The following is a 23,299-nucleotide window of genomic DNA, read 5'->3' as shown; positions in this document are numbered from 1 at the left end:
ACTGAGGTGATTGAAAATCTCTGCGGTGGCAGGGCCCCTGGGGGTGGATGAGATCCACCCGGAGTTCCGAAAGGCTCTGGATGTTGTTGGCCCCCCCTGGTTGACACGCCTCTGCAACATCGCGTTGACATTGGGGACAGTGCGTCCGGATTGGCAGACCGGGGTGGCGTTCCCCCTTCTTAAAAAGGGGGACTAGAGGGTGTGTTCCAATTACAGGGGGATCACACTCCTCAGCCTCCCTGGTAAGGTCTATTCGGGGCTGCTGAAGTGGATTCAGATTCAGGAGGAGCAGTGTTGTTTTCATCCTTCCCGTGGAACAGTGGACCAGCTCCTCACGGGGTGGGCTCGCTGGCTTGCTCCACTGAGCAAAAGCACCTGGAAGTAAAGTTAGGGTTGCGTACGGTACTTGTCGCCTTCTTAATAAACAAAGCCACACATTCGACGGTCCTCATGATGAACAGAAACGGGCTAATGTTATGCTAGTAAATTAGACGAACATTAATCTCACTGTTAATTTCACCTTCGTCTCGGGTCCCACGATGCGGCACCTTCAACAGAGAGAGAGAGAGAGAGAGAGGTCCGTCCGTGTTCCAGTGAAATGATGCTCGCCTTGCATTTCAGTATGAAATGCTTCCACACTTTAGGCATTTTCCGCAGTTTTGCTGTTCAGTGTGTTTTTTGAGGCACCAAATGCGAATTTCAACTAGCAAACTGTGATGCAAGACTGCTTAATTTGAGCCTTGATGTCATATCAGTTTGCAATTATTTAGGCTAGTGTGTCGGGTCGCACGATATTTTGTTTGAGCACCATCATCGTGCTGTATGTGAGCAATAGTCACCGCAGGGTCTACTGCGATGGGGGTGTTCTTTAATATACAGTGAATCAACTTTAATATTAAAAAAACAAAACAAAAACCACTTATAGTAGCTAAAAACAAGCTTTCCGTTGCATACGAGCTCCGTCGCGAGCCGCCATATTTACGTCGCATGTAACGACCTCACCGTGCATTTGCGTTGAGACGAAGCATGCGCAGACAAATGGCAAACATGTACTTCTGAACAGTTTGGCAAGAGTTTGGTTCCACCCCTGTGAAACCAAATGAAATTCCATTATTTCGATTGAGGTAATTATACGGAGCATTTTCATTTTGTTTGGGCTACTAGTCTTGTAGCTCTTTATTTTTTAATTCAGACCCATGGGGATCCGTATCACAAACAGCGCTCGCCCATGGGTGCGCTCGAGCGCTACCTCCATCCAGAGGGGGGGCCCCGGTGACCCTCGTCCGGGCGAGGGAAAACGTCTTCCTAAATGTTTTATCTTCATAGAGGTTTTTGGAGCCGTGCTTTGTCTGGTCCCTCACCTCGGAGCTGTTTGTCACGGGTGACCCTGCCAGGGGGCGTGAAGCCCCAGACAACTGAGCTCCTCGGATCACTGGGGGACACACACCCCTCCGCCACGATAAGGTGACGGCTCAAGGAGGGGATAACTCAAAATATTCTCATAACAATATGAAGTCAGACCCTTCTTATGAGTCACTCACTTAACAAGTCACATGAGCGCCACAGAGGGAAAATGTAGAATTGGAAATTTTCACTCAAGGATGTATTCACTTTTGTTGCCAACAATTGACTTTACATTGTAGCAAAGTCTCATTTCTTCACTGTTGTCCTATGAAAGATAGAATTCAATATTGACAAAAATGTGAAGGGCATCCTCACCTTTGTGAGTTATTGCACATGGGAGGTTCAAAATGGATAAACTATGATGCAGTGCAGAGCTTCACTGCAAACGACAACCGCAATAAAACCGTGAAATAAATGTCAACAAGAAACAAGTATGATCTTTTAAAAGACACTGTTTGTTACATCTTTTTGATCTACTGTATTAGAATTGTCAGGTTGTCATAAAGTATTGATCAGTCAGTGTCAACGGTGTCTTCCCAGTGTCCCAGAAATAGCATACAGTGTTTTGGTCAAGTCTGTGAAAAGTAGCGAGACTATCACGTTTCAAATTTGATCAATTAGCATTTCCTGTTCCATAATAATATGTGTGTGCTTTATATTTTGTCAGAGGAGTGCATGTTCACCGAGCGGCCTGTTGTCCTTTCATCTGACGTCCCACTTCCTGAGAGTGAGAACGAAATAGTTCTGAATATCTCCTCAAAGTATGTCTACGAACTCTTAATGATTGAGCGTTTCCTCTTCAGAGCAATCTACGTGCTAGTGTACACTGCAGTCTTGCGGCTGAAGAATTCAACAAGACCTGGTCTCAGATCAGTCATCAGTGCCCTCTGCTGCTGGTCTCAACAGCGGTAGGTGTTTTTCTTAAAAACACTGAACTCCTTTTCTTCTAACGTCGCTCCTGTGAGACTTGACCTTGAAAAACCCTCTCTCGGGTCAGCATAAAATCTCATATACACGCATGTACATACACACTACATAAATTGTGCCTTGCGATACGAGTGATGGCACTGACTTACCATTTTTTTAGATACGAGCCATCGTTGGGCCAATATTTATTGATTTATTTGGGCTTAGCTTTAAATACACCGTATATTTAAAACAACAAAATTCTGGCCCTTAGCTTGATGCTAACAAGCAGTGCAAAACACGAGTGACGGTCTTATAAGCCTTTCAGCTGCAGATATTTGAACACCAATGCTCCATGAACACGTGAAGGCACACAATGTAACAATACTCACAAGCACACAGTGCTGTCTGTGTATTGGCCCCCTTCTCAAATTCTTAGATTTTGCATAGTTTGCCCACTTTAATGTTAAAGATCGTCAAACAAATGTAACGATCAGACAAATATAACCCAAGTGAACTTAAAATGCTGTTTTTCTATTCCGAATTACCTGGCCCTGTGTGAAAAAGTCATTAGCCACCTTGTTAAATCATGCTAATTGTGTAATATGGTCTCGAGTGTAATGCGCTCCCCTAAAATTGACTCCGAAAATCAGGAAAACCCTTCTTCCTATGTATAATGTGCCCCCGTGACTTTCTACCCATTGATATATTTATATGCAATACATGTTAGTGGTGATTCCCTCCTAATTAAGTCAGATCAGTATTCTTGTTAATACTAAGGTTTACTTGTTCTTTTGTAATGTATATATTACTGTGGCGGAGCCTAGTGTTTAGTTTTAAAGTGCAGCTTGGCAGAGGCGTTTTCCACCATCGGGACGACAGCCGGCTCGCACGATGTATTGAAAGCTCGAGAGGTCATGTGCTCGGCAACACGTTCACTCCCGGTGCAAGATGATAAAAGAAATAGTTAAGACGCAAAGCTGCAGAGGGGGAAGAACCAGAAGATCCATTAACATTCACATTATTACAACTATTTATCCGATTAGGATAACTGACTTAAAGCCGCAATTTAACAACTACAGTGGGCACGTAAAGTATTAGACCCCCTTATATGTTTCACTCTTTGTTATATTGCAGCCATTTGCTAAAATAATTTAAGTTCATTTTTTTCCTCATTAATGTACACACAGCACCCCATATTGACAGAAAAACGGAATTGTTGAAATTTTGGCAGATTAAAAAAAGAATAACTGAAATATCCCACAGCCATAAGTATTCAGACCCTTTGCTGGTTAGGGTTAGGGTTATATATTGAACTCTGGTGCTGTCCGTTTCTTCTGATCATCCTTGTGATGGTTCTCCACCTTCATTGGAGTCCAGCTGCATTTGATTATACTGATTGGACTGGATTAGGAAAGCCACACCCCTGTCTGCATAAGACCTTACAGCTCACAGTGCATGTCAGAGCAAATGAGAATCATGAGGTCAAAGGAACTGCCTGAAGAGCTTAGAGACAGAATTGAGGCAAGGCACAGATCTGGCCAAGGTTGCAAAAAAAATATCTGCTCCACTTAAGGTTCCTAAGAGTATAGTGGCCTCCATAATACTTAAATGGAAGCCGTTTGGGACGACCAGAACCCTTCCCAGAGCAGAGAAAAGCCTTAGTGAGAGAGGTAAAGAAGAACCCAAAGATCACTGTGGCTGAGCTCCAGAGATGCAGTCGGGAGATGGGAGAAAGTTCTCGAAAGTCAACCATCACCGCAGCCCTCCACCAGTCGTGCACAGTCAAACATGGTGGTGGTCGGATGATGGTATTGAGCTGATTTGCTCCTTGCTGTGACTGATGGAACCGTGAATTCTGTTCTTTATGAGAAAATCCTGAAGAAGAATGTTCAGCCATCAGCGTAGGACCTCAAGATGAAGCGCACCTGAGTTCTGCAGCAGGATAATGATCCAAAACAGCAGCAAGTCAACTTCTAAATGGCTTAGAAAACCCCAAAATGAAGCTGTTGGGAGTGGCTTAGTCAAAGTCCAGACTTGAATCCGATTGAAATGACCTTAAATTGCCGTTCATGCGCGAAAACCCTCCATTTTTGCTGAATTCAAACAATTCTGAAAGGGAGACTGGGCCAAAATAGTGTATTTCTACAGAGATGCGAACGACTCATTACCGGTTCGAGAAAACGCTTGATTTCAGTTGTTGCTGCTGAGGATGGCCCAGTTATTAGGTTTCGGGCGCCATTCCTTTGAAGCACAGGGCCAGGTCACTTTGAGTCGTTTTTGTCCTTAATAAATGAAAGCACCGTTTAAAAACAGCATTTTAAGTTCACTTGGGTTATACATTTGTTTGATAATCTTATACATTAAAGTGGGGAAACTATGCAAAAATATAAGAATTTGAGAAGGGGGCTAATCCATTTTTCCGGCACTGTATAAATACCGAGAAACGGCATTTGAGATTTAAAACTGAACAAGGCTTCAGTTTTAAACGGTCTAACAGGGAAAAAGTCTAGTTTGCCTTGATTCCACTTTTGCGGGTTACCATGTGCCGGATGACTGAGAATCTTATTTGTAAACATATCAAAGATCAAATATGTTTGTACAGTACGTACATAACCTGAACAACAATTAGGGGATGGGTCTTAGCATGGTCCCCACACTTTGGAACTCTCTCCTACTTTCACTAAATCGCTTTGTCTATCTTCAGATGCTACTTTTGAATTGACATTCATCTTCCCGTCTGTTAGTTTTGTAGTGAATTGCAACCGGTTATTTTTGTACGGTTTTGGATATGACCGGTTGTAGTACTGGTGGGAGCGCCTGTCTGTCGTGCTCTTGTCGCTATGGTGCCGTCTGTGTGATGGAGAGGCTCCCCCGGAACAACTGCAGCTCATCGCAAAAAGTCAAAGCTGGGCCCGCAGGTATGATTATTTGTCAAAACAAGCTAATTCTCTGCTAGTTGGTAGCGCTTGTTTCTAATCATTTTGATCCGCTCTTGTCTGCAGTTTAACGAGGGGTCAGCCGCTGCAGATGCCCTCGGCTCCAGCACTCTTGTTGGCCTCCGGCCTGTATGTCGGCTCGCAAGGTCGAGCCGAAGGCAAGCGAGGTGTCGCTGATGCTCTCAATATGTTGCAACCTTTGACAAACATGAAACACAGACAGGTAAAAATGTTGGAATTTTACAAATAAGGTCTTTGTTACAATGTTACATTGATATAGATTGGTTAGACATGAGCAGTACCTTCGTCTAAATATTGCTGCCCCTTTTCACTCAACAGTCAAGGGTCTGCTTGGCTCTACCTTCCTCCGTGTGATAGTCCATTTTCCGAGATCCTCCAATCTGATTAGCAGTAGGGCTGCATTTTATTTTATATTTATATTTTTTTTAACTCTGCGATATACTGTATATTGCCATGTTTAAAAATACAGGATAACACACATGTAACGTGAAAACCAGTGCACATTTCTCTTTTTCCCTCTAAAAAAAAAGTATACGGAGTCTACCTGTATTTAAATGCACAGTAGTATTGAGCAATAGTCCAGCCATACAAAATCATTTCTTTTCAAGCCCAGTTGTACTTTAGAGTCATTATTACATTCCTATCACTACTCGCTGGTTTTTATTCAATCTGTTATTTTACACCTATGTTTTAACATGCATTAGTATTTTTATATTTGACTGTATTATTTTAAATTAGGGGTGTCCCAATCCGATTTTGGAGACCGGAAATCGGTTCCAAGTCAGCAAAAAAACGAGTATCAGATCAGATCAGACTGGATCTCCAACCCCATTTCCAATGAAGTTGGGCCCTTGTGTTAAACATAAACAAAATACAATGATTTGCAAATCATGTTCAACCTATATTTCATTGAATACACTGCAAAGACAAGCTATTTAATGTTCAAACTGGTCAACTTGATTGTTTTTAGCAAATATTCATGAACTTAGAATTTGATGGCTGCAACACGTTCCAAAAAAGCTGGGACAGGGTGGCAAAAAAGACTGAGAAAACACGTGTTTGGAACATCCCACAGGCGAACAGGCTCATTGGGAACAGGTGGGTGCCGTGATTGGGTAGAAAAGGAGCTTAAACATCTGTGAAGGCACCATTAATGCTGAAAGGTACATACAGGTTTTGGAGAAACATATGCTGCCATCCAAGCAAACTCTTTTTCACGGACGCCCCTGCTTATTTCAGCAAGACGATGCCAAACCGCATTCTGCACGTGTTACAACAGCGTGGCTTCGTCGTAGTAGAAGAGTGCGGGTACTCGACTGGCCTGCCTGCAAAACGATTGCATCAAATTCTAAGTTCATGAATTATTTGCTAAAAACAATCAAGTTGATCAGTTTGAACATTAGATATCTTGTCTTTGTAGGTTATTCAATGAAATATAGGTTGAACATGATTTGCAAATCATTGTAGTCTGTTTTTATTTATGTTTAACACAACGTCATAACTTCATTGGAATTGGGGTTGTAAAATCTCGGATTTTTTCCATTTATACAAGCAGTCCATTCCATGCTCCCCTCGAGCACGTGTATTTAGCAGCGGACGGCATACAGATGCCACATGATCACAACAGCAGCTTGCTAAGGTGCCAACATAGTAGCGAAGAGTATCAGTGAATGTTGTTTGCTTAAATTCGTTTATTGACACTCCATTTAAAGTTAACTGTAAAAGTAAACGCACAAAACAAAATAATTAGACCTATTGAATGTTCAAATACATCATAGACTTCGTTTCTGTTCACAAAAATTGCTAGGTCAACGCTAATACATAATTCATATCCGCCACGACAGTGTCAATAAACTAAATCTCCTTTGCATCAAGAAGTTGAAAAGTGTATCGCTGCACATGTGGATGAAACCAAATACTGTTCCCGCCATACAGTGTTTGCCCCCTTCCTGATCTTTTTATTATTATTATTATTTTTTTTTACGTTTGTCACACCTAAATGTTTCCCAATATCAAACAAATGGAAATATTTGTCAAAGACAACACAAGTAAACACAAAATGAAGGTTTTGACAAAAGTGATTTCCGCCTGCAATCAAGCGTTTGTGATAACTTGCAATGAGTCGCTTGCAGTTCTTTGGAGGAATTTTGGCCCTCTCATCTTTGCAGAATTGTTGTCATTCAGGTTTTTAAGCATGAACCGCCTTTTTAAGGTCATGCCACAGCATCTCAATAAGATTCAGGTCTGGGCTTTGACTAGCCCACTTTAAAGTCTTTATTTATTTGTATTTTTTTTTTTTTTCAACCATTCAGAGGTGGACACGCTGGTATTTTTTTGTATCATTGTCCTGCGACAGCATCCAAGTTCGTTTCAGCTCGAGGTCACAAACAGCAGAATTCATTGTTAACAGCAAGTCTTCCAGGTCCTGAAGTAGCAAAACATCCCCAGACCATCCATCACACTACCACCACCGTATTTTACTGTTGATATGTTCTTTTTCTGAAATGCGGTGTTACTTTCACGCCAGATGTAATGGGACACACACCTTCCAAAAAGTTCAACTTTTGTCTCGTCAGACCGCAGAGTAATTTTTCAAAAGATGATCAAGATATCTTCTGGCAAAATTGCGATGAGCCTTCATGTTCTTTTTGCTCCGCGATGGTTTTCATCTTGGAACTCTGCCATGCAGGCCATTCTGGCCTTGTCTCTTTTTTATGGTTGAGTCATTGACACTGACATTAACTGAGGCAAGTGAGGCCTGCAGTTCTTTGGATGTTGTTGTGGGATCTTTTGTGACCTCTTGGATGAGTCGTCTCTGCACTCTTGGGGTACTTTTGGTCGGCTGGCCACTCCTGGGACGGTTCGCCACTGTACTTTGTTTTCAAATAAAAGTACAATTAAAACAGCGTACAGTGCAAGAAATATCATTGAAAAGTGAAAATGCTCTAAAAAGCATGAGGAATAAGAAGTTTTGAACCTGGACTTCAAAACATGCCCACTTGGGGCTGACGTCACTTCTGTTGGCAACTTGTTCCATTTGTGTGCAGCATAACAGCTAAATGCTGCTTCACCAGATTTGCTTTGGACTCTGTGCTCCACTATTTGACCCGAGTCTGTAGTCTGAGTCTCAGAGCCCTACTGGGTTTAAATACCATTAGCATTTCTTCCATGTATTCAGGACCTAAACCATTTAGTGATTTATAGGCCAATATCAGACCTTTGAAAATATTCTAAAGATGACTGGGAGCCAGTGTAAAGACTTTAGAATTGGAGTAAAATGCTCTGACCTCTTTGTTCTGGTCAGAACCCGAGCTGCAGCATTCTGAATGAGGCGGAGATGTTTAACGCTCTTTTGGGGGAGTCCGGTCAGAAGACCGTGACATTAGTCCAGTCTACTTGAGCTAAAAGGATGGATGAGCTTCTCCTGGTCTGCTTGGCACATGCAAGCCTTCACTCTGGATATGTTCTTCAGATGGTAGAAGGCAGTTTTACTAATTGATTTGATATGACTGTTTAAATTCAGGTCGGAATCTATCAGTACACCAAGGTTTTAGACTTGGTCTTTTGTTTTTAAAGCGAGTGACTCCAGGTATTTACTAGCAGCAGTGCTTTTGTTGCGGTTTAATTGCAGAAGATTTTGGCTCATCCAGTTATTTATCGGTTTTAGAAAGTGACACAACACCTCAATTGAACTGTAGTCATCTGGAGACACTGCTAGATATAACTGTGTGTCATCTGCTTAGCTATGATAGAATTTGACCCAAGGGTAGCATATACAGGCTGAACAGGAGGGGTCCAAGAACTGGACAACCCAAGGTCATTGCCAGTTGAGGAGATTGAACACTTCCAGTGGTTACAAAAGAACTCCTTTCCTCCAGGTAGGACCTGAACCCATTTAAGGACTGCTCCATTTAGTCCTACCCACGTTTCCAACCTGTTCAGCAGTATGTTAGGATCTACCGTATCAAAAGCCGCACCGAGATCCAACAAGACCAGAATTGACACGTTTCCCGAGTCGGTATTCAACCTTAGATCATTTGGCACTTTGATAAGAGCAGATTCTGTACTGCGACGATTTTCGGAAACCTGATTGAAATCTGTCAAAAATTCCATTGAAGTTCAAGAAATTGCTGAGTTGCTTAAAACTAACCTTCTCAACAATCATGGCTCTGAAAGGGAGATTTGAGACGGGTCTATAGCTTGCTACCATGGAAGCGTCCAGTGTTCTATTTTTTAGAATGGCGGCTACTTTGAAGAGCTTTCGGAAACTCGCCTGACTGAAGTGAGCCATTGATTATTTGCTGCAAATCAGCTAGCGCAGACTTCGCAGTAACTTTGAAAAAGTCAGATGGTATTGAGTCAACATAGCTCGTTGATGGTTTCGGCTGCTGAAGCGTTTTCTCTCCATGGTAATCGTTATTCCCGGTTGGCTTTAGATGTAGTATTTGATCATTTTGCTCAGTTGAAGTGTGACAATCGTAAAAAAACTAAAGAACCAGGGAGGGGGCAAACCCATTTTCACACTACTGTATACTGACGGTAAAAAAGAACTGAACTGAACTGGAATTTTTATTTTGCACTTCCATCCATTTTCTGTCGCGCTTCGCGGGTGTGCTGGAGCCAATCCCAGCTATCTTCGGGCGGGAGGCGGGTTACATTGCAGGGCACATACAAACAAACAAGCATTCTTACAACTTACATTCTCACCTACGGGCAATTTAGAGTCTCCCATTCATGCGTGTTTTTGGGATGTGCGAGGAAACCCGAGTGCTCGGAGAAAAGCCACGCAGGCGCGGGTCAAAGTTGGATCGGGACATCCCTAGCTTAAGTAAAACACCTGAAGATTGTCTCTTCAATAATTATTTCTTGTTTCAGGTTTTAGTTTTCTTACTTTTCCTGTGTGTGAACAAATACCTGTCAGCCCTCCTCTTTCCTCAGGTGAGTCACACTTGTTCAAACGTAGATGTCCTCCACAGAACCACACAGTTCTGTACTAGACAGGCTTTAGACTAGGCTTTCCGCAGCGTTGTAAAAATAGTAATGAATCTGCTCCAAATGTGGAGCTCCCTAAAATAACATCCACACGACCTGAGGATGTCATCGTGCGCCTAAAGTTTACATTGTCTAGGTGTGGTACGTGAAAGCATCTCTACGTACACTTTAGTTGTATTCAACTTGAAAAGTTAAATACATTTGCTTTTAATCCTGAAGAACAGTTTCTTTTTGAACATTTATTTAGGTCGTGTATTTAACTTTTGTGCCCAATGCATTTTAATTCAATGATCAGAGTACTGTTTTTTTTTTTTTTTTTTCCCCCCTGCGCTCATGTTAAAACTGCATAATATCACGGTGGCTTACAATCACATGAAATCGACTTTTTAGGAATAAAACCTCTGTCTTGTTTTTGATGAACAGACCTACTATGCTACTGTATTTTAATGTGGGTGGGGATAGTGGTACTTGTGGAGCAAACCCTTTTTTTGACTTGGTACTTGGCAGGGCCCTACACTAACTTGAACTAAGTAGCACTGACGCGAGCAACTTTTTCAGTTGGCCGCAGCGGCACCCTTTTCTGAGGAGGTACACAGCATGGCCATGGCATATCATAGTTTCGCATGAAATTCACTTTGACAGTGACTCGAGATATATTTGCTAAATATTTGACTGTGAACAAAATGTTGACAGGCAAAACAGGTCGATTCATTTAAAAAAAAAAAAAAGAAAAGACTTTTATGAGATCATTTGTTTGACTCAGAGGTATAGTGAGGGCTCCAAACCCTAACCTCCCCCCGGGAAAACCATTTGTGTTTTAGCATTACCACAACCATATGATTGACGTACATTTAAAAACGATTGCATAAGTCTACCACCACCATATAAAAGTTTATGACAGATGATTATTCACACTATTTTGTAATGTACTTCCAAGCAAAACAAACCAATTTACCTCTTTAAAAGGATAGTCCCAAAGAGAACTTGGTTAAATCAATACTACTGCAATTCTTTTACTTTATTTGAATGATTCAGTAGTTTGTTTTCCCATACAGTCCTCTTTAAAAGAGTCGGGGCTTTTTAACTTTGGACATATCTTCATATGTCTATGCTATAAACAGGGTTGGGAGGGTTACTCAATATTAGCAGGTCACTCAATAGGGTTGCGGGCGCGCTGGCGCCTATCTCGGCTAACTCTGGGCGAGAGGCGGGGTACGCCCTAAACTGGTCGACAGCCAATTGCAGGGCACATACAGACAAACATTATTCACATTCACACCTACGGGCAATTTAGAGTCTTCAATTGAGCTACCATTAGGGTTGGGCATCGAGAATCGAGAACCGTTTGGAACCGGGACTAATGTTCCGGTTCTCCCGGAATCGTAGAAATTAAAAAAAGTTGGTTCCCAGTTTCAATGCCTCGTCTGCCGACCCCGAAGAACAAGCGGCAAAAACCAACGAAGAATGCGCAACGAAGATGTGCTCGTGTCCAACGGCGGCGGCGAACAAAAGTATGTTTTAACTTCAGTGCAAAACTTGGAATAAGATTATAGACACCGCTCAGTCAAACAATAAAAGACGGACCATGGCACATGGACCGAGGCTGTGGAGTATTGGATGGAGCCCACGCCGGCCTCCGGTTTCCATGAGCCGACACCACAACAATGATCATTTCTGGAGTTGGTGCCCATTTTATTTATTGAACGACAAGTCAACATAGTAATTATTGTGACAGGCCTTGTACTCGGTGTGAAATGTGGGCCTATATAATGCCACACTAGGCTGATACACTCGCAGGAAGCCAAGACTTATTACACTGGTCAACAACAAATTGATTGGAAGATTTTTTTGGAGCTGATTTCGGACAATTAAAATGTGCTGAATCCAAATATTATGTTGGTTTTGCTCAAGCAGGTCAACTTTTTGAACTATGGCCATGTTTTTGTTTGGATGTACAGGTATTTTCGCCAAATAAATGGAAGTTCATGCCCTGAATTCTGAACAATGATGACATAAGATACAATTTACAGGTACTTACTTTAATCAATGTCTACTTTTAAATTTACGTTCTGCTTCATAAACTGTTAAAAAATTGGCATAAAAACCTGACCTGGACCGATATCATTTTTGGATTCAGCGATGCAAAATTGTACTAAATCAGTTGAAAAAACACTTTTTCTTTTGTTGTATGAATGGCAACATGTTTTTTTGTACCTTCTGCCATCTAGTGGAAGAGCTTTTAATTGTTCTGCCTTTCATCTTACGTCATTGGCAAAGATGTATTTATAATTGATTGGATCATTTCCCAAGTGTGGGGGGAGGTGGGTGGTGCCCCTCCCTTTGGGACTGGTCAGTGCGCTTCAGTTGGGCTGGGGACCGTCCTGGGGAGTGGGGAGTGGGTGGCGTCCCCCCGGTTGGGTCCCCTGCTGGACGGGCACGCTAGTTTGTATTTTGAAGGCCTGACTTTGCTGGATACAGGATACCCTCGTGCGGTCGAGCGGACCGCAACGGTCGTTGTTGTTGTCTTGGGTGATTAATAAAAGCGTGCAATGTCGTCTGTTAACCGCCTTTTTGTGAACAGGAGTTTTCTGTACAGCATATTAAAAAGCAACAGCGTGTGGGATAGTAAGAATAGTCACCCTCATAGTTAAACGTAACGGCAGTCTTCCCTGAGCCCAAACCTGCAGGAAACATTGACAAATTGACAAAACGGGATTGCAAGTGATTGATGTAGAAATGTTTCAGTGGAACTCCTATTCCACATTCTGCTGCTCAGACTATGGATCAGTCTAATACGGGGTGGGCAAAGTATGCCAGAGGGTAGGATAATGGCTCTCCCTATGGACGTGAGCAGTGAAAACTCTGTTCTTTAAACCCAATGCATTTGCAGTACATTTTTAAGTCTTGTGACATTTGCTGCATTCATTTAGGCTTTTTCTAAAATTGGTTAATTAAAATGTATTTATTAATACCCAGTGAGGAGACGTTTCAGTGCGTGAAAAAGTATTGCGCCCCCCCCCCCCCCCCCCCCTTCTCAAATTCTTACATTTCTGCATAGTTTCCCCACTTCAATGCTTAAGATCATCAAACAAATGTGAATATCAGACAAATATAACCCAAGTGGACTTAAAATGCCGTTTTGAAATGGCTACTTCATTAATGCAGGAAAAAATATATATATTCAAAGTCACCTGACCCTGTGTGAAAATGTAACAGGCCCCTAAATCTAATAACTGGTTGGGCCATCATCCGCAGCAGCAACTGAAATCAAACGTTTTCTAGAACTGGCAATGAGTCTTTCGCATCGCTGTGGAGATATTTTGGCCAACTCTTCCTTGCACAATTGTTTGAATTCAGGGAAGAAATGAGGGTTTTCTAGCACGAACAGCCGTTTTAAGGACATGCCACTGCATTTCAACCGGATTCAAGTCCGGACTTTGACAAGGCCACACCAAAACCTTCATTTTGTTATTTTTAAGCCATTCGGAAGTTGACTTGCTGTGGTGTTTTGGATCATTATCCTGCTATTGCATAACCCAAGTTCACTTTAGCTTGAGGTCACAAACTGATGGCTGAACATTCTCCTTCGGGATTTTCGGTCAAAGAGCAGAATTCATGGTTCCATCAATCACAGCAAGTTGCCAAGGAAGCAGCCCAAGACCACCACCACGTTTGACTGTTGGTCGGATGTTCTTTTTCTGAAATGCTGTGCTACGTTTATGCCAGATGTAACGAGACCCACACCTTCCAAAAGGTTTCATCTCGTCAGTCCATGTAATGTTCTCCCAAAAGTCTTGGGAATCATTCAGATGTTTTGTTTTCGCAAAAGTTAGGTGAGCCTTTATGTTCTTTTGTTCAGCAGTGGTTTTTGCCTTTAAACTCTGCCCTGGACGCCATTTTTGCCCAGTCTCTTCCTTACTGTTGAGTCATGAACACTGACTTATCTGAGGCAAGGTAGGCCTTCAGTTCTTTAAAAGTGTTCCTGATGTCCTTTGTGGGCTCCTGGATGAGTCATTGCTATTCTCTTGGGGTAATCTTTGTAGGCCGGCCACTCCTGAGAAGGTTCACCACTTTTCCATGATTTCTCCATGTGAGAATAATGGCGCTTCCTATGGATGTGAGCAGTGAAAATTAACCAAAAATTGTGATTAGTCACAATTAATTCATGATTTAACAAGTAATTACTTTTTAACACAGGCCAGGTAACCTTGAATTGTTTTTCTCCTGTATCAGGGGGGTTCGGTCCCCCGTACCCCCCCAAACAGGACTCCCCGAGGGACACTGTCGAACACCTTCTCCAAGTCGGTTGGGAGAACTCCCATGCACCCTCGACGTCCCTGCCGAGGGTCGAGAGCTGGTCCACTGTTCCACGGCCAGGACGAAAACCACACTGCTCCTCCTGAATCTGAGATTCAACTTCCCGACGGACCCTCTCCAGTACCCCTGAATAAACCTTACCAGGGAGGCTGAGGAGTGTGATCCCCCTGTAATTGGAACACACCCTCCGGTCCCCCTTCGTAAAAAGGGGGACCATCACCCCAGTCTGCCAATACAGAGGCACTATCCTCGATGTTGCAGAGGTGTGTCAACCAGGACAGCCCCACAATAGCCAGAGCCTTTAGGAACTCCTTGCCAGCGAGGAGCTTTTTAACCACCTCAGTGACCTCAACCCCAGACATAGGAGAGCCTGCCGCAGAGACCCCAAACTCTGCTTCCTCATGGGAAGGCGTGTTGGTGGAATTGAGGAGCTCTTCGAAGTATTCTCCCCACCGGCTCACAAAGTCCCAAGTCATGGTCAGGAGTGCCCCTTCTGTCACGAGTGGAGAGGATCTAGACCCAAGAGCAGGCGGAGGCGGATAAGTTATGATGAACAGTTTATTAGGGAAGGTATCGGAGGTGGTCCTAGGTGCGTTGGCAGGCAGTGGCGGGGGCAGCCGGCTGGCTTGGCGGCAGGAATGACGTAGATCAGGAACACGGGGGAAACACGCTTGGATTTCTGGGATCAGGCAGGCTTATATGCAGGTGGTGACGAGGGCTGATTGGTGACAGCTGCCCGGCTTGAGGAAGGTGCTGGAAAGAGAGAGGGGAGGGGAGAGAGAGGGTGAGAGGGCGCAACGTGCCACCCAGGCTCCGACAATAGTACTGCAGGGCAGTTTATGACACCATCCTCACGATACAGTGTAGTGTTGATGGTGCACTGCTTCCCCCTCCTGAGACGCCGGATGGTGGACCAGAATCTCTTCGAAGCCATCCGGAAATTGTTCTCCATGGCCTCACCGAACTCCTCCCATGTCCGAGTTTTTGCCTCAGCGACCACCAAAGCTGCATTCCGCTTGGCCAGTCGGTACCCATCAGCTGCCTCAGGAGTCCCACAGGCCAAAAAGGCCCGATAGGACTCCATCTTCAGCTTGACGTCATCCCTCACCGCTGGTGTCCACCAACGGGTTCGGGGATTGCAGCCACGCAAGATCTCACCCCGTGGGGTAAAAAGAATCACAAGAACGGTGAGCAAAAATCCCAGAACCACATGGGAGGGGAGGGGGGGGGGGACCCGAGTCAAAGTAAAGGCTACCATCAGTAACACACTACGCCGCCAATCTGCAAAGGGACCAGGACGACTGATCCGTGTAAAGGAAAGAATGATTGGGTCCATGTATCGTGAGATTTTGAGTGAAAACCTCCTTCCATCAGCAAGGGCATTGAAGATGAAACGTGGCTGGGTCTTTCAGGAAACACACCGCCCGGGCAACGAAGGAGTGGCTTCGTAAGAAGCATTACAAGGTCCTTGAAGGGCCTAACCGGTCTCCAGATCTCAAGCCCATAGAAAATCTTTGGAGGGAGTTGAAAGTCCGTGTTGCCCAGCGACAGCCCCAAAACATCACTGCTCAAGAGGAGATCTGCATGGAGGAATGGGCCAAAATACCAGCAACAGTGTGGGAAGACTTACAGAAAACGTTTGACCTCTGTCATTGCCAACAAAGGGTATATAACAAAGTATTGAGATGAACTTTTGTTATTGAACAAATACTTATTTTTCCACCACAATTTGGTAATAAATTCTTTTAAAAAAAAATCAGACAATGGGATTTTCTGGATTTGTTTTTTCTTATTTTGTCTCTCATAGGTGAGGTATACCTATGATGAAGATTACAGGCCTCTCTCATCTTTTGAAGTGGGAGAACTTGCACAATTGCTGGCTGACTGAATACTTTTCCCCCCCACAGTATTTAATTATTAGAATAAATTATATTGACATACACTTTTCAATTTTAATAAACATTTTTACCTGTACAAATGTCCTTGCCCATCTGCCCGTTTTAAAAATCTAATGTGGCCCTTGAGCACAAATGTTTGGTCACTCTGCTCCAATTCGAAACGTGATAGGATGTGTGGATGCAAAAAAAAAAGTCTTTCTGTTGGCTGAGTAGAACTTGAATTTAATTTGTTTCGGCTTAATTCATAATACCAGTCACTTTTTAGTCTCCAAATATATAAAGAAAATTGTCGAGTATTGAATCAATATACGTCAATGGCCGAGCAAACTATGCGTTCATGTCTGATGTTTTTATATTTTAGTATCAACGCACCCTGGTGAACATCAGATGCTGTTCAACACAAGTCTTGTTTAGGCTCAGAGTTTATTGAAGTTGCTTTCTGCTTTCCTCTCGAGTTCGTAAAGTTTCTGTTTCTTTAGGAGTGTAGCCATCAGAGCGCCTTAAACGTATGCACAGAAGTCCTGACTGTGTTGGTGGATTGTGCTGACTGGCTACTTATCTTTAAATCTAAAGGTAAAGCTTCTTTCTTTCAGTTGAAAAAGACTATGTAAGCTACTTGTACAAAATGAAAGCAGTTGAGGTTCGTTTGATTCATGATTGGTAACATTTACTTGTACTGTATTACATATTACATCTGAATGCCATTTTGTGGTAATTTCTGATAAATGGTTATAAATATTTATTGCTATGCTGTATTTCACTCTTGGTGAGCTCATCTGGTAGTTCTAAGTGTAATTGAAACTTTTCCTAGATGCTGAAAAAGGTGCTTACCAGAGTGTTACCTTGGTGACATCAGACCGATTTACTCAACTGATGCCGTGGGCCTTCTACAGGTTAGCATTTAGAATCCTGTGTTTCTTTAACTAAGTCCTGCCTTAAAGAAAATGTATCACATACAGTAAGTTGCTCCTGTATTCCTATTGAAGTAAACACATTGTTCATATGTGTGTTAAGCTTATTGCTTCAGCAGAGCACTGAGGTGCAGCAAAGAGCTGTGCGTTGTCCAGACTTTCTCAACACTGCTGTCTCCTGCTACATCAGTCTGCTGCAGCTCCTGGATGGCCCGGGCCCCTCTATCACTGGACCCCTTGGAAGTCAGGTGACTAAGCCTTGAGCCATATTCGCCCTGCTCAATTCAAATGAAATTCACTCGCTTTAAATCTGATACTGATGTTAGACGGAGTCTTGGCAGATTCTGAGCCAAACCAAAACCTTCCTGCTGAGGGCCATTTCAGAGACGTCCACTTCCACTCTCTTTTCCGGGCACATAGCTCAGGTCAAACACAAACACGCTTATCGAGACCTTCCTTTGATTTCATCCTCTGGTTCTAATCTCTCTGCTTGTGTGTTCTGGTGCAGCTGGAGTCTCAGTGTGTGGAATTCGACCCAGAGGTGGCAGCAGCTCTGTCGACACACTTGGACCCTCACAGGATTATTCCAGAGTAGTCTTTCCTCTGATGAGGCAACTTTGGCTCAACAGTTTCACTCAAAATAAATGAAATATGTTCCAAATGTTTTTCTGCCATGTTCTTGAATACAGTAATTACTTTAAAAAAAAAATAAAAAAATAAAAACACTTGACTTACTTGGGCGATTAATAAACCACTCCAACAGTAAGAAAGCAACGTTACTTACCCAATTTTTGTACAGACAGTACATACAGATGCAGCTGTTCTCAGTCAACACGACACGACTACAACGCCCACTTCACGGACGTGGCCACCCTTGCTTGCTTCTTAGCTGTAAACAAGCTTGAAAAGTGGAATACAGGAAACCCTGGTGTATCACCGGGGTTACGTTCCCGGAAACCCAGCAATAAATGAACTCTGCAAAGTAGCGACCAAGTATTATTATTATATAAATGTATAAAAGGGGGGGGCTCAGGTGCACAATGAGCTGGGTGGCTGAAGTCAAGGACCATGGCGATCTGATCCCTGGCTACAGAAGCTAGCTCTAGGCACGTGGAATGTCACCTCTATTATTCGTCTGGGGGACTTCAATGCTCACATGGGCAATGACAGTGACCCCTGGAGGGGCGTGATTGGGAAGAACCACACACACACCTTAAACCGAGTGGTCTCCTGTTATTGGACTCATCATGGTTTGTTCATAAGGAACACTATGTACACATGTGCACTTGGCACCAGGACAGCCTAGGCCGCAGTTCGGTGATCGACTGTGGTCGTGTCGGCGGACTTGCCACCGTACGCATGTGGCAGAGCTGTCAACCGATCACCACCTGGTGGTGAGTTGGGTCCGATGATGGGGGAAGATGCTGGTCCGACCTGGCAGACCCAAGCGTATTGTGAGGGTCTGTTGGAAACGTCTGGCAGAGTCCCCTGACAGAAATAACTTCAACTCCCACCTCCGGCGGAACTTCACCACGTCCCAGAGAAAGCGGGGGACATTGAGTCCGAGTGCCATTGTTGAGGGAGCTGTGGCTGTAAGGTGGTGGGTGCCTGTCGTGGTGGCAATCCCCGAACCCACTGGTGGACACCAGGGGATCCAAGGGATGCCATCAAGCTGAAGTCCTATAGTCCAATTAGGCCTTTTTGGTCTGTGGGACTCCGGAGGCAGCTGATGGGTATCGGCTGGCAAAGCAGAACGCAGCTTTAGTTGTCGCTGAGGCAAAAACTCGGGCGTGGGAGGAGTTCGGTGAGGCCATAGAGAATGACTTTCGGACAGCTTCGAGGAAATTGTGGGCCACCATCTTAAGTCTCAGGAGGGGGAAGCAAGTGCACTGTCAACACGGTGTCTGGTGGGGCAGAGTGCTGCTGACCTCAACTCTGGAAGTTGTGAATTGGTGGGCCGAACACGTCGAAGAACTCCTCAATTCCACTGACACGCCTTCTCATGAGGAAGCAGTGTCTGGGGACTCTGAGGCAGGTTCTCCTATCTCTGGGGTTGAGGTCACCGAGGTGGTTAAAAAGCTCCTCGGTGGCAGGGCCCTGGGGGAGTTCCTGAAAGCTCTGGATGGTGCTGTCCTGGTTGACAGGCCTCTGAAATGTCGCGTGGACATCGGGGACAGTTCCTCTTGATTGGCAGACCAGGGTTGTGGTACCCCTTTTAAGAAGGGGGACTGGAGGGTGTGTTCCAACTATAGGGAGAATCACACTCCTCAGTCTCCCTGGTAAGGTCTATTCAGGGGTTCTGGAGAGGAGGGTCCATCGGGAAGTTGAATCTCAGATTCAGGAGTAACAGTGTGGTTTACGTCCTGGCCGTGGAACCTCAACAGGGTCCTCGAGGGTTCATGGGAGTTTGCCCAACCAGTCTACATGTGCTTTGTGGACTTGAAGAAGGCATTCCCTCGGGGTTTTCAATGGGGGTTGCTTCGGGTGTATGGGCTTGATAAGGGCTGTTCGGTCTGTGTATGACTGGTGTCAGAGCTTGGTCTGCATTGGTGGCAGCAAGTTGGATTCGTTTCCAGTGAGGGTTATATTTCGCCAAGGCTGCTCTTTGTTACTGATTCTGTTCATTACCTTTATGGACAGAATTTCTAGGCGCAGCTGAGGTGTTGACGGGGTCCGGTATCAGTATCTTGTCGCTGCTTTTTGCAGATGTGGTTCTGATGGTTTCATCAAGCCGTGATCTTCAACTCTTGCTGGAGTGGTTCACAGCCGAGTGTGGAGCGGCTGGAATGAAAATCAGCTCCTCCAAATCTGAGACCATGGTCCTCAGTCGGAAAAGGCAGGAGTGCTCTCTCTGTGTCGGGGAAGAGATCCTGCTCCAAATGGAGGATTTACAGTATCTCTAGGTCTTGTTCATGAGTGAGGGAAGAATGGAGCTGAAGATCGACAGGTGGATTGTTGCAGCGTCTGCAGTAATGCAGACTCTGTATTGGTCTGTCGTGGTGAAGAAGGAGCTCAGCCTAAAGGCGAAGCTATCGATTTACTGGTCCATCTACGTTCCTACCCTCACCTCTGGTCATGAGCTCTGGCTCGTGACCGAAAGAACAAGATCGCGGATACAGGTGGACAGAATGAGTTGGTGAGGGTTTCCGGACACCTCCCAACGGTAGGAGGCCCCACGGACAATGCACTACACGCTGGAGAGACTACATCCCTCGGCTGGCCTGGGTATACCTCGGGATCCCCCCGGAAGAGGGACAAAGTAGCTGGTGATAAGCGGAAGAAAATGGATGGATGGATGAATAAATGTCTAAGTTTCATATATGCATTTCAAAGCCAATATGTGATACTTTAGAGAGGTGAAGGTATTTTTTTTGGCCCACTTGAGGTCAACATCCACACACAACACAAGGACATGCACACGCAGGTGTGCTCGACTTGAATGGCGCAACCAATAGCCCAAGCAGTAGGAGGCAATTTCCTGCCTTCAGCATTGGCACAGTTCCTCATACTGACGGACGGTCCTGCCAATGTAGTTAGCGAAAAAAGCAGTATGGGAACCCAGAACTCATTGCGGTGATGTTTTTAACTATAGTACTACAGTTGTAGAAGAAACAGCTTAATGTTCTTGCATTTGTTTCTGTCGATTTTGCAATGTTTGGGTATTAATTGTTCATTGGGCTAAGGTTGGTAATTTGTGAATTACTTCATAAAACTCTGACAGTGGCTTGTGTTTTAAACACTGGCTTTCCAGTCATGTTCTTTGTATCGTTAAGCAATTTGGTTACTTACCAAATTTACGTGCTGAGATTACTCAGTAAGGTTTCATTTTTGCTAATAATAGCCCAACCCAATGTGAGTCATTGCTGCCACATTAAAATCATTTAGCCAATTAAGCTATCAGAATGTGCGAGTGACTGCACTACACTGACGTATTAAAATGCACTGAATCCGCAACGTGAACCACGATATAGCGAGGGATTACTGTATGTGGTTGGAAAATTATAGTAAAGGCAAATAGACATTGGATGTTTTAGAGCGGCACCATGAGTCAGATCACGAGTTCCAAGTCTTCCTGACATCATCTGTCTTGTTCTTGTGGCATAGCTTCTCCGCTCATTAAGATGTTGTGCAGGTTGGAGAATGCAGCGTGTGGCTTCTGCTTGTTGCCTCCTTTCTGTATCTTGGTTTGAGTCAGTGGGTGGACCATAGACATGTGAACATTGAGATTATGGGCCTTCTCAAAGCGCTTGCTGCATACCAAGCAGGCAAAATCCAGGTCAGCCTCTGCCTTGTGTTTCGTCATGTGATATTTCAGTGACGCCCGCTGACGGCACTGGAAGCCACAAACCTCACACCTGTAAGAAAACATTCGTTCAATAGGGTACTTTTACAGAAACATAACAACAACATTACAGTTCCATTTACCCAAAAAATCTAATTCCCTATCATTACAGTTCCATTTACCCAAAAATTCGAATTCTCTATCTAAAATATACAAACCCCAATTGTAGTGAAGTTTGGATGTCATGTGAAATGTAAATAAAAACAAAATAAAATGATTTGCAAATCCGTTTCAACCCTTATTCGATTAAATGCACTACAAAGTCAAGATATTTTAATGTTCAAACTGATAAACTCGCTCTCATTTTGAATTTGATGCCTGCAACATGTTCCAAAAATGCTGGGACAGGGGCACGTTTACCACTGTGTTATATCACCTTTCCTTTTAAATTTATTTATTTATTTTTGTCCTTTTCGGTTGTTAGGTCGAGCGAGGTCTTGCTGAAATAAGCAGCGATGTGCCTGAAAAAAAACCTTGCTTGGATGGCAGCATATGTTGCTCCAAACATTTATGGTTACCCATGCCATGGGCACTAAAACACCCCATACCACAACATACCATCCCAGATGCTGGCTTTTGGACTTTGCGCTGATGACAATCCAGATGGTCCTTTAACTCTCACAATGTCCATGATTAACAAAACCAGTTTGAAATGTGAACTCGTCAGACTAGCACACGTTTCCACTGTGCGTCAGTGTAGCTAAGATGAGCTCGGGCCCAAAGAAATCGGCTGCGTTTCTTGGTTTTGTTAATATATGGCTTTGGCTTCTTTGTTAAGCGATGGTCTTTCCAGCTTCATGTAGATGGCCTCTCTCAAATCATCTCTCTTCCCTATCCAGAATATGCCCATTTGTGTCCTCAAAAGAGTGCTGTTTTTCTTGGAGGTGCAGGTAGATGGTTGAGTCTCTGCCTGAGGAGTTTGGCCGTCTGTGTTTGTGTCATGCATCTGTTCAGGGGTTGTTTGGTTTTCACAATGTATGTGTGTGTGAATTCCTCATTGCACTTGACCGCATTCACCAGATTGCTTTTCTGAGTATGGGCTGTCTGGTCTTTGTGGTATACCTGCCTTTGTCTCAGGCAGTTACCAGTTTTGAATTGTACCGGAATGTTGTCTTGGTTGAAAAATCCTTCTGAGTTTCTCAGAGAGACCCGATACATACGGAATGACAATATGGTTCCGTCACTCTTGTCCGTTCTGGAATTAGATGCTCTTTACGCAAACAACCAGCTGGAGCAACCACAGGTTTTGAAGGCCTCCCTCATGTGTCTATGCTCTTTCTCCTTGGCCTGTGGACTGGTTGAATTGTCATCAGCTCTGTGTTGTAGGGTACGGATAATGCCGAGTTTGTGTTCTAGAGGGTGGTGTGAGTCAAAGAGTATTGATCAGTATGTGTAGATTTTCTGTGAGCCCCAAAATGTTACCTCCAATGTGGCCATCGCAGTCCAAAAAAGGCCACTTATTGTCTTTGACATTCTCACGTGTGAACTTATTGTCCACAAAGTTAATGTGCTCGGCTTCTTCACTTTCGATTTTAACCTACTGTATGTGTCATCCACATATCTGTACCA

At 44.0% G+C, this 23,299-nt stretch overlaps 2 protein-coding genes and 1 long non-coding RNA gene across 7 annotated transcripts in view; 1 reads left to right on the top strand and 2 right to left on the bottom strand.

The window, feature by feature from the left end:
* LOC133477634 (Fanconi anemia group A protein) overlaps window positions 1–18,113 on the top strand; it is a 61,217-nt gene extending 43,104 nt beyond the window's left edge. For 2 of the 5 annotated variants that reach the window (XM_061772590.1, XM_061772589.1), the window contains 10 exons: window positions 2,072–2,131; window positions 2,208–2,312; window positions 5,116–5,231; window positions 5,316–5,472; window positions 10,146–10,208; window positions 16,957–17,050; window positions 17,289–17,370; window positions 17,492–17,636; window positions 17,715–17,813; window positions 17,897–18,113. In XM_061772590.1, coding sequence (XP_061628574.1) covers window positions 2,072–2,131; window positions 2,208–2,312; window positions 5,116–5,231; window positions 5,316–5,472; window positions 10,146–10,208; window positions 16,957–17,050; window positions 17,289–17,370; window positions 17,492–17,636; window positions 17,715–17,813; window positions 17,897–17,983 — 1,008 coding nt within the window. In that variant the 3' untranslated portion in view covers window positions 17,984–18,113. Of the gene's footprint in view, window positions 1–2,071; window positions 2,132–2,207; window positions 2,313–5,057; window positions 5,232–5,315; window positions 5,473–5,588; window positions 5,661–10,145; window positions 10,209–14,495; window positions 15,762–16,956; window positions 17,051–17,288; window positions 17,371–17,491; window positions 17,637–17,714; window positions 17,814–17,896 lie in introns of those variants that run through there. The other 3 variants (XR_009788433.1, XM_061772592.1, XR_009788434.1) reach the window with 3 other exon arrangements.
* On the bottom strand, window positions 11,943–14,574 carry LOC133477636 (uncharacterized). The gene is made up of 2 exons (XR_009788435.1): window positions 14,448–14,574; window positions 11,943–14,371 (listed from the first exon to the last, which is right to left on the bottom strand). It is a non-coding gene; the product is annotated as an uncharacterized LOC133477636 (long non-coding RNA).
* The window catches only part of znf276 (zinc finger protein 276), a 28,699-nt gene continuing 22,083 nt past the window's right edge, over window positions 16,684–23,299 (bottom strand). Inside the window, exons 11-12 of the mRNA XM_061772803.1 lie at window positions 23,298–23,299; window positions 16,684–21,743 (exon numbers count right to left, since the gene is read on the bottom strand). The exon at window positions 23,298–23,299 is cut by the window's right edge and continues 81 nt beyond it. Of these exons, the coding sequence (XP_061628787.1) occupies window positions 21,467–21,743; window positions 23,298–23,299 (279 nt within the window). The 3' untranslated portion in view covers window positions 16,684–21,466. The remainder of the gene's footprint in view (window positions 21,744–23,297) is intronic.

Source organism: Phyllopteryx taeniolatus, chromosome 5 (genome assembly GCF_024500385.1).
Source record: "Phyllopteryx taeniolatus isolate TA_2022b chromosome 5, UOR_Ptae_1.2, whole genome shotgun sequence".
Taxonomy (NCBI): Eukaryota; Metazoa; Chordata; class Actinopteri; order Syngnathiformes; family Syngnathidae; genus Phyllopteryx; species Phyllopteryx taeniolatus.
This window is presented reverse-complemented; position numbering and strand designations above follow the sequence as displayed.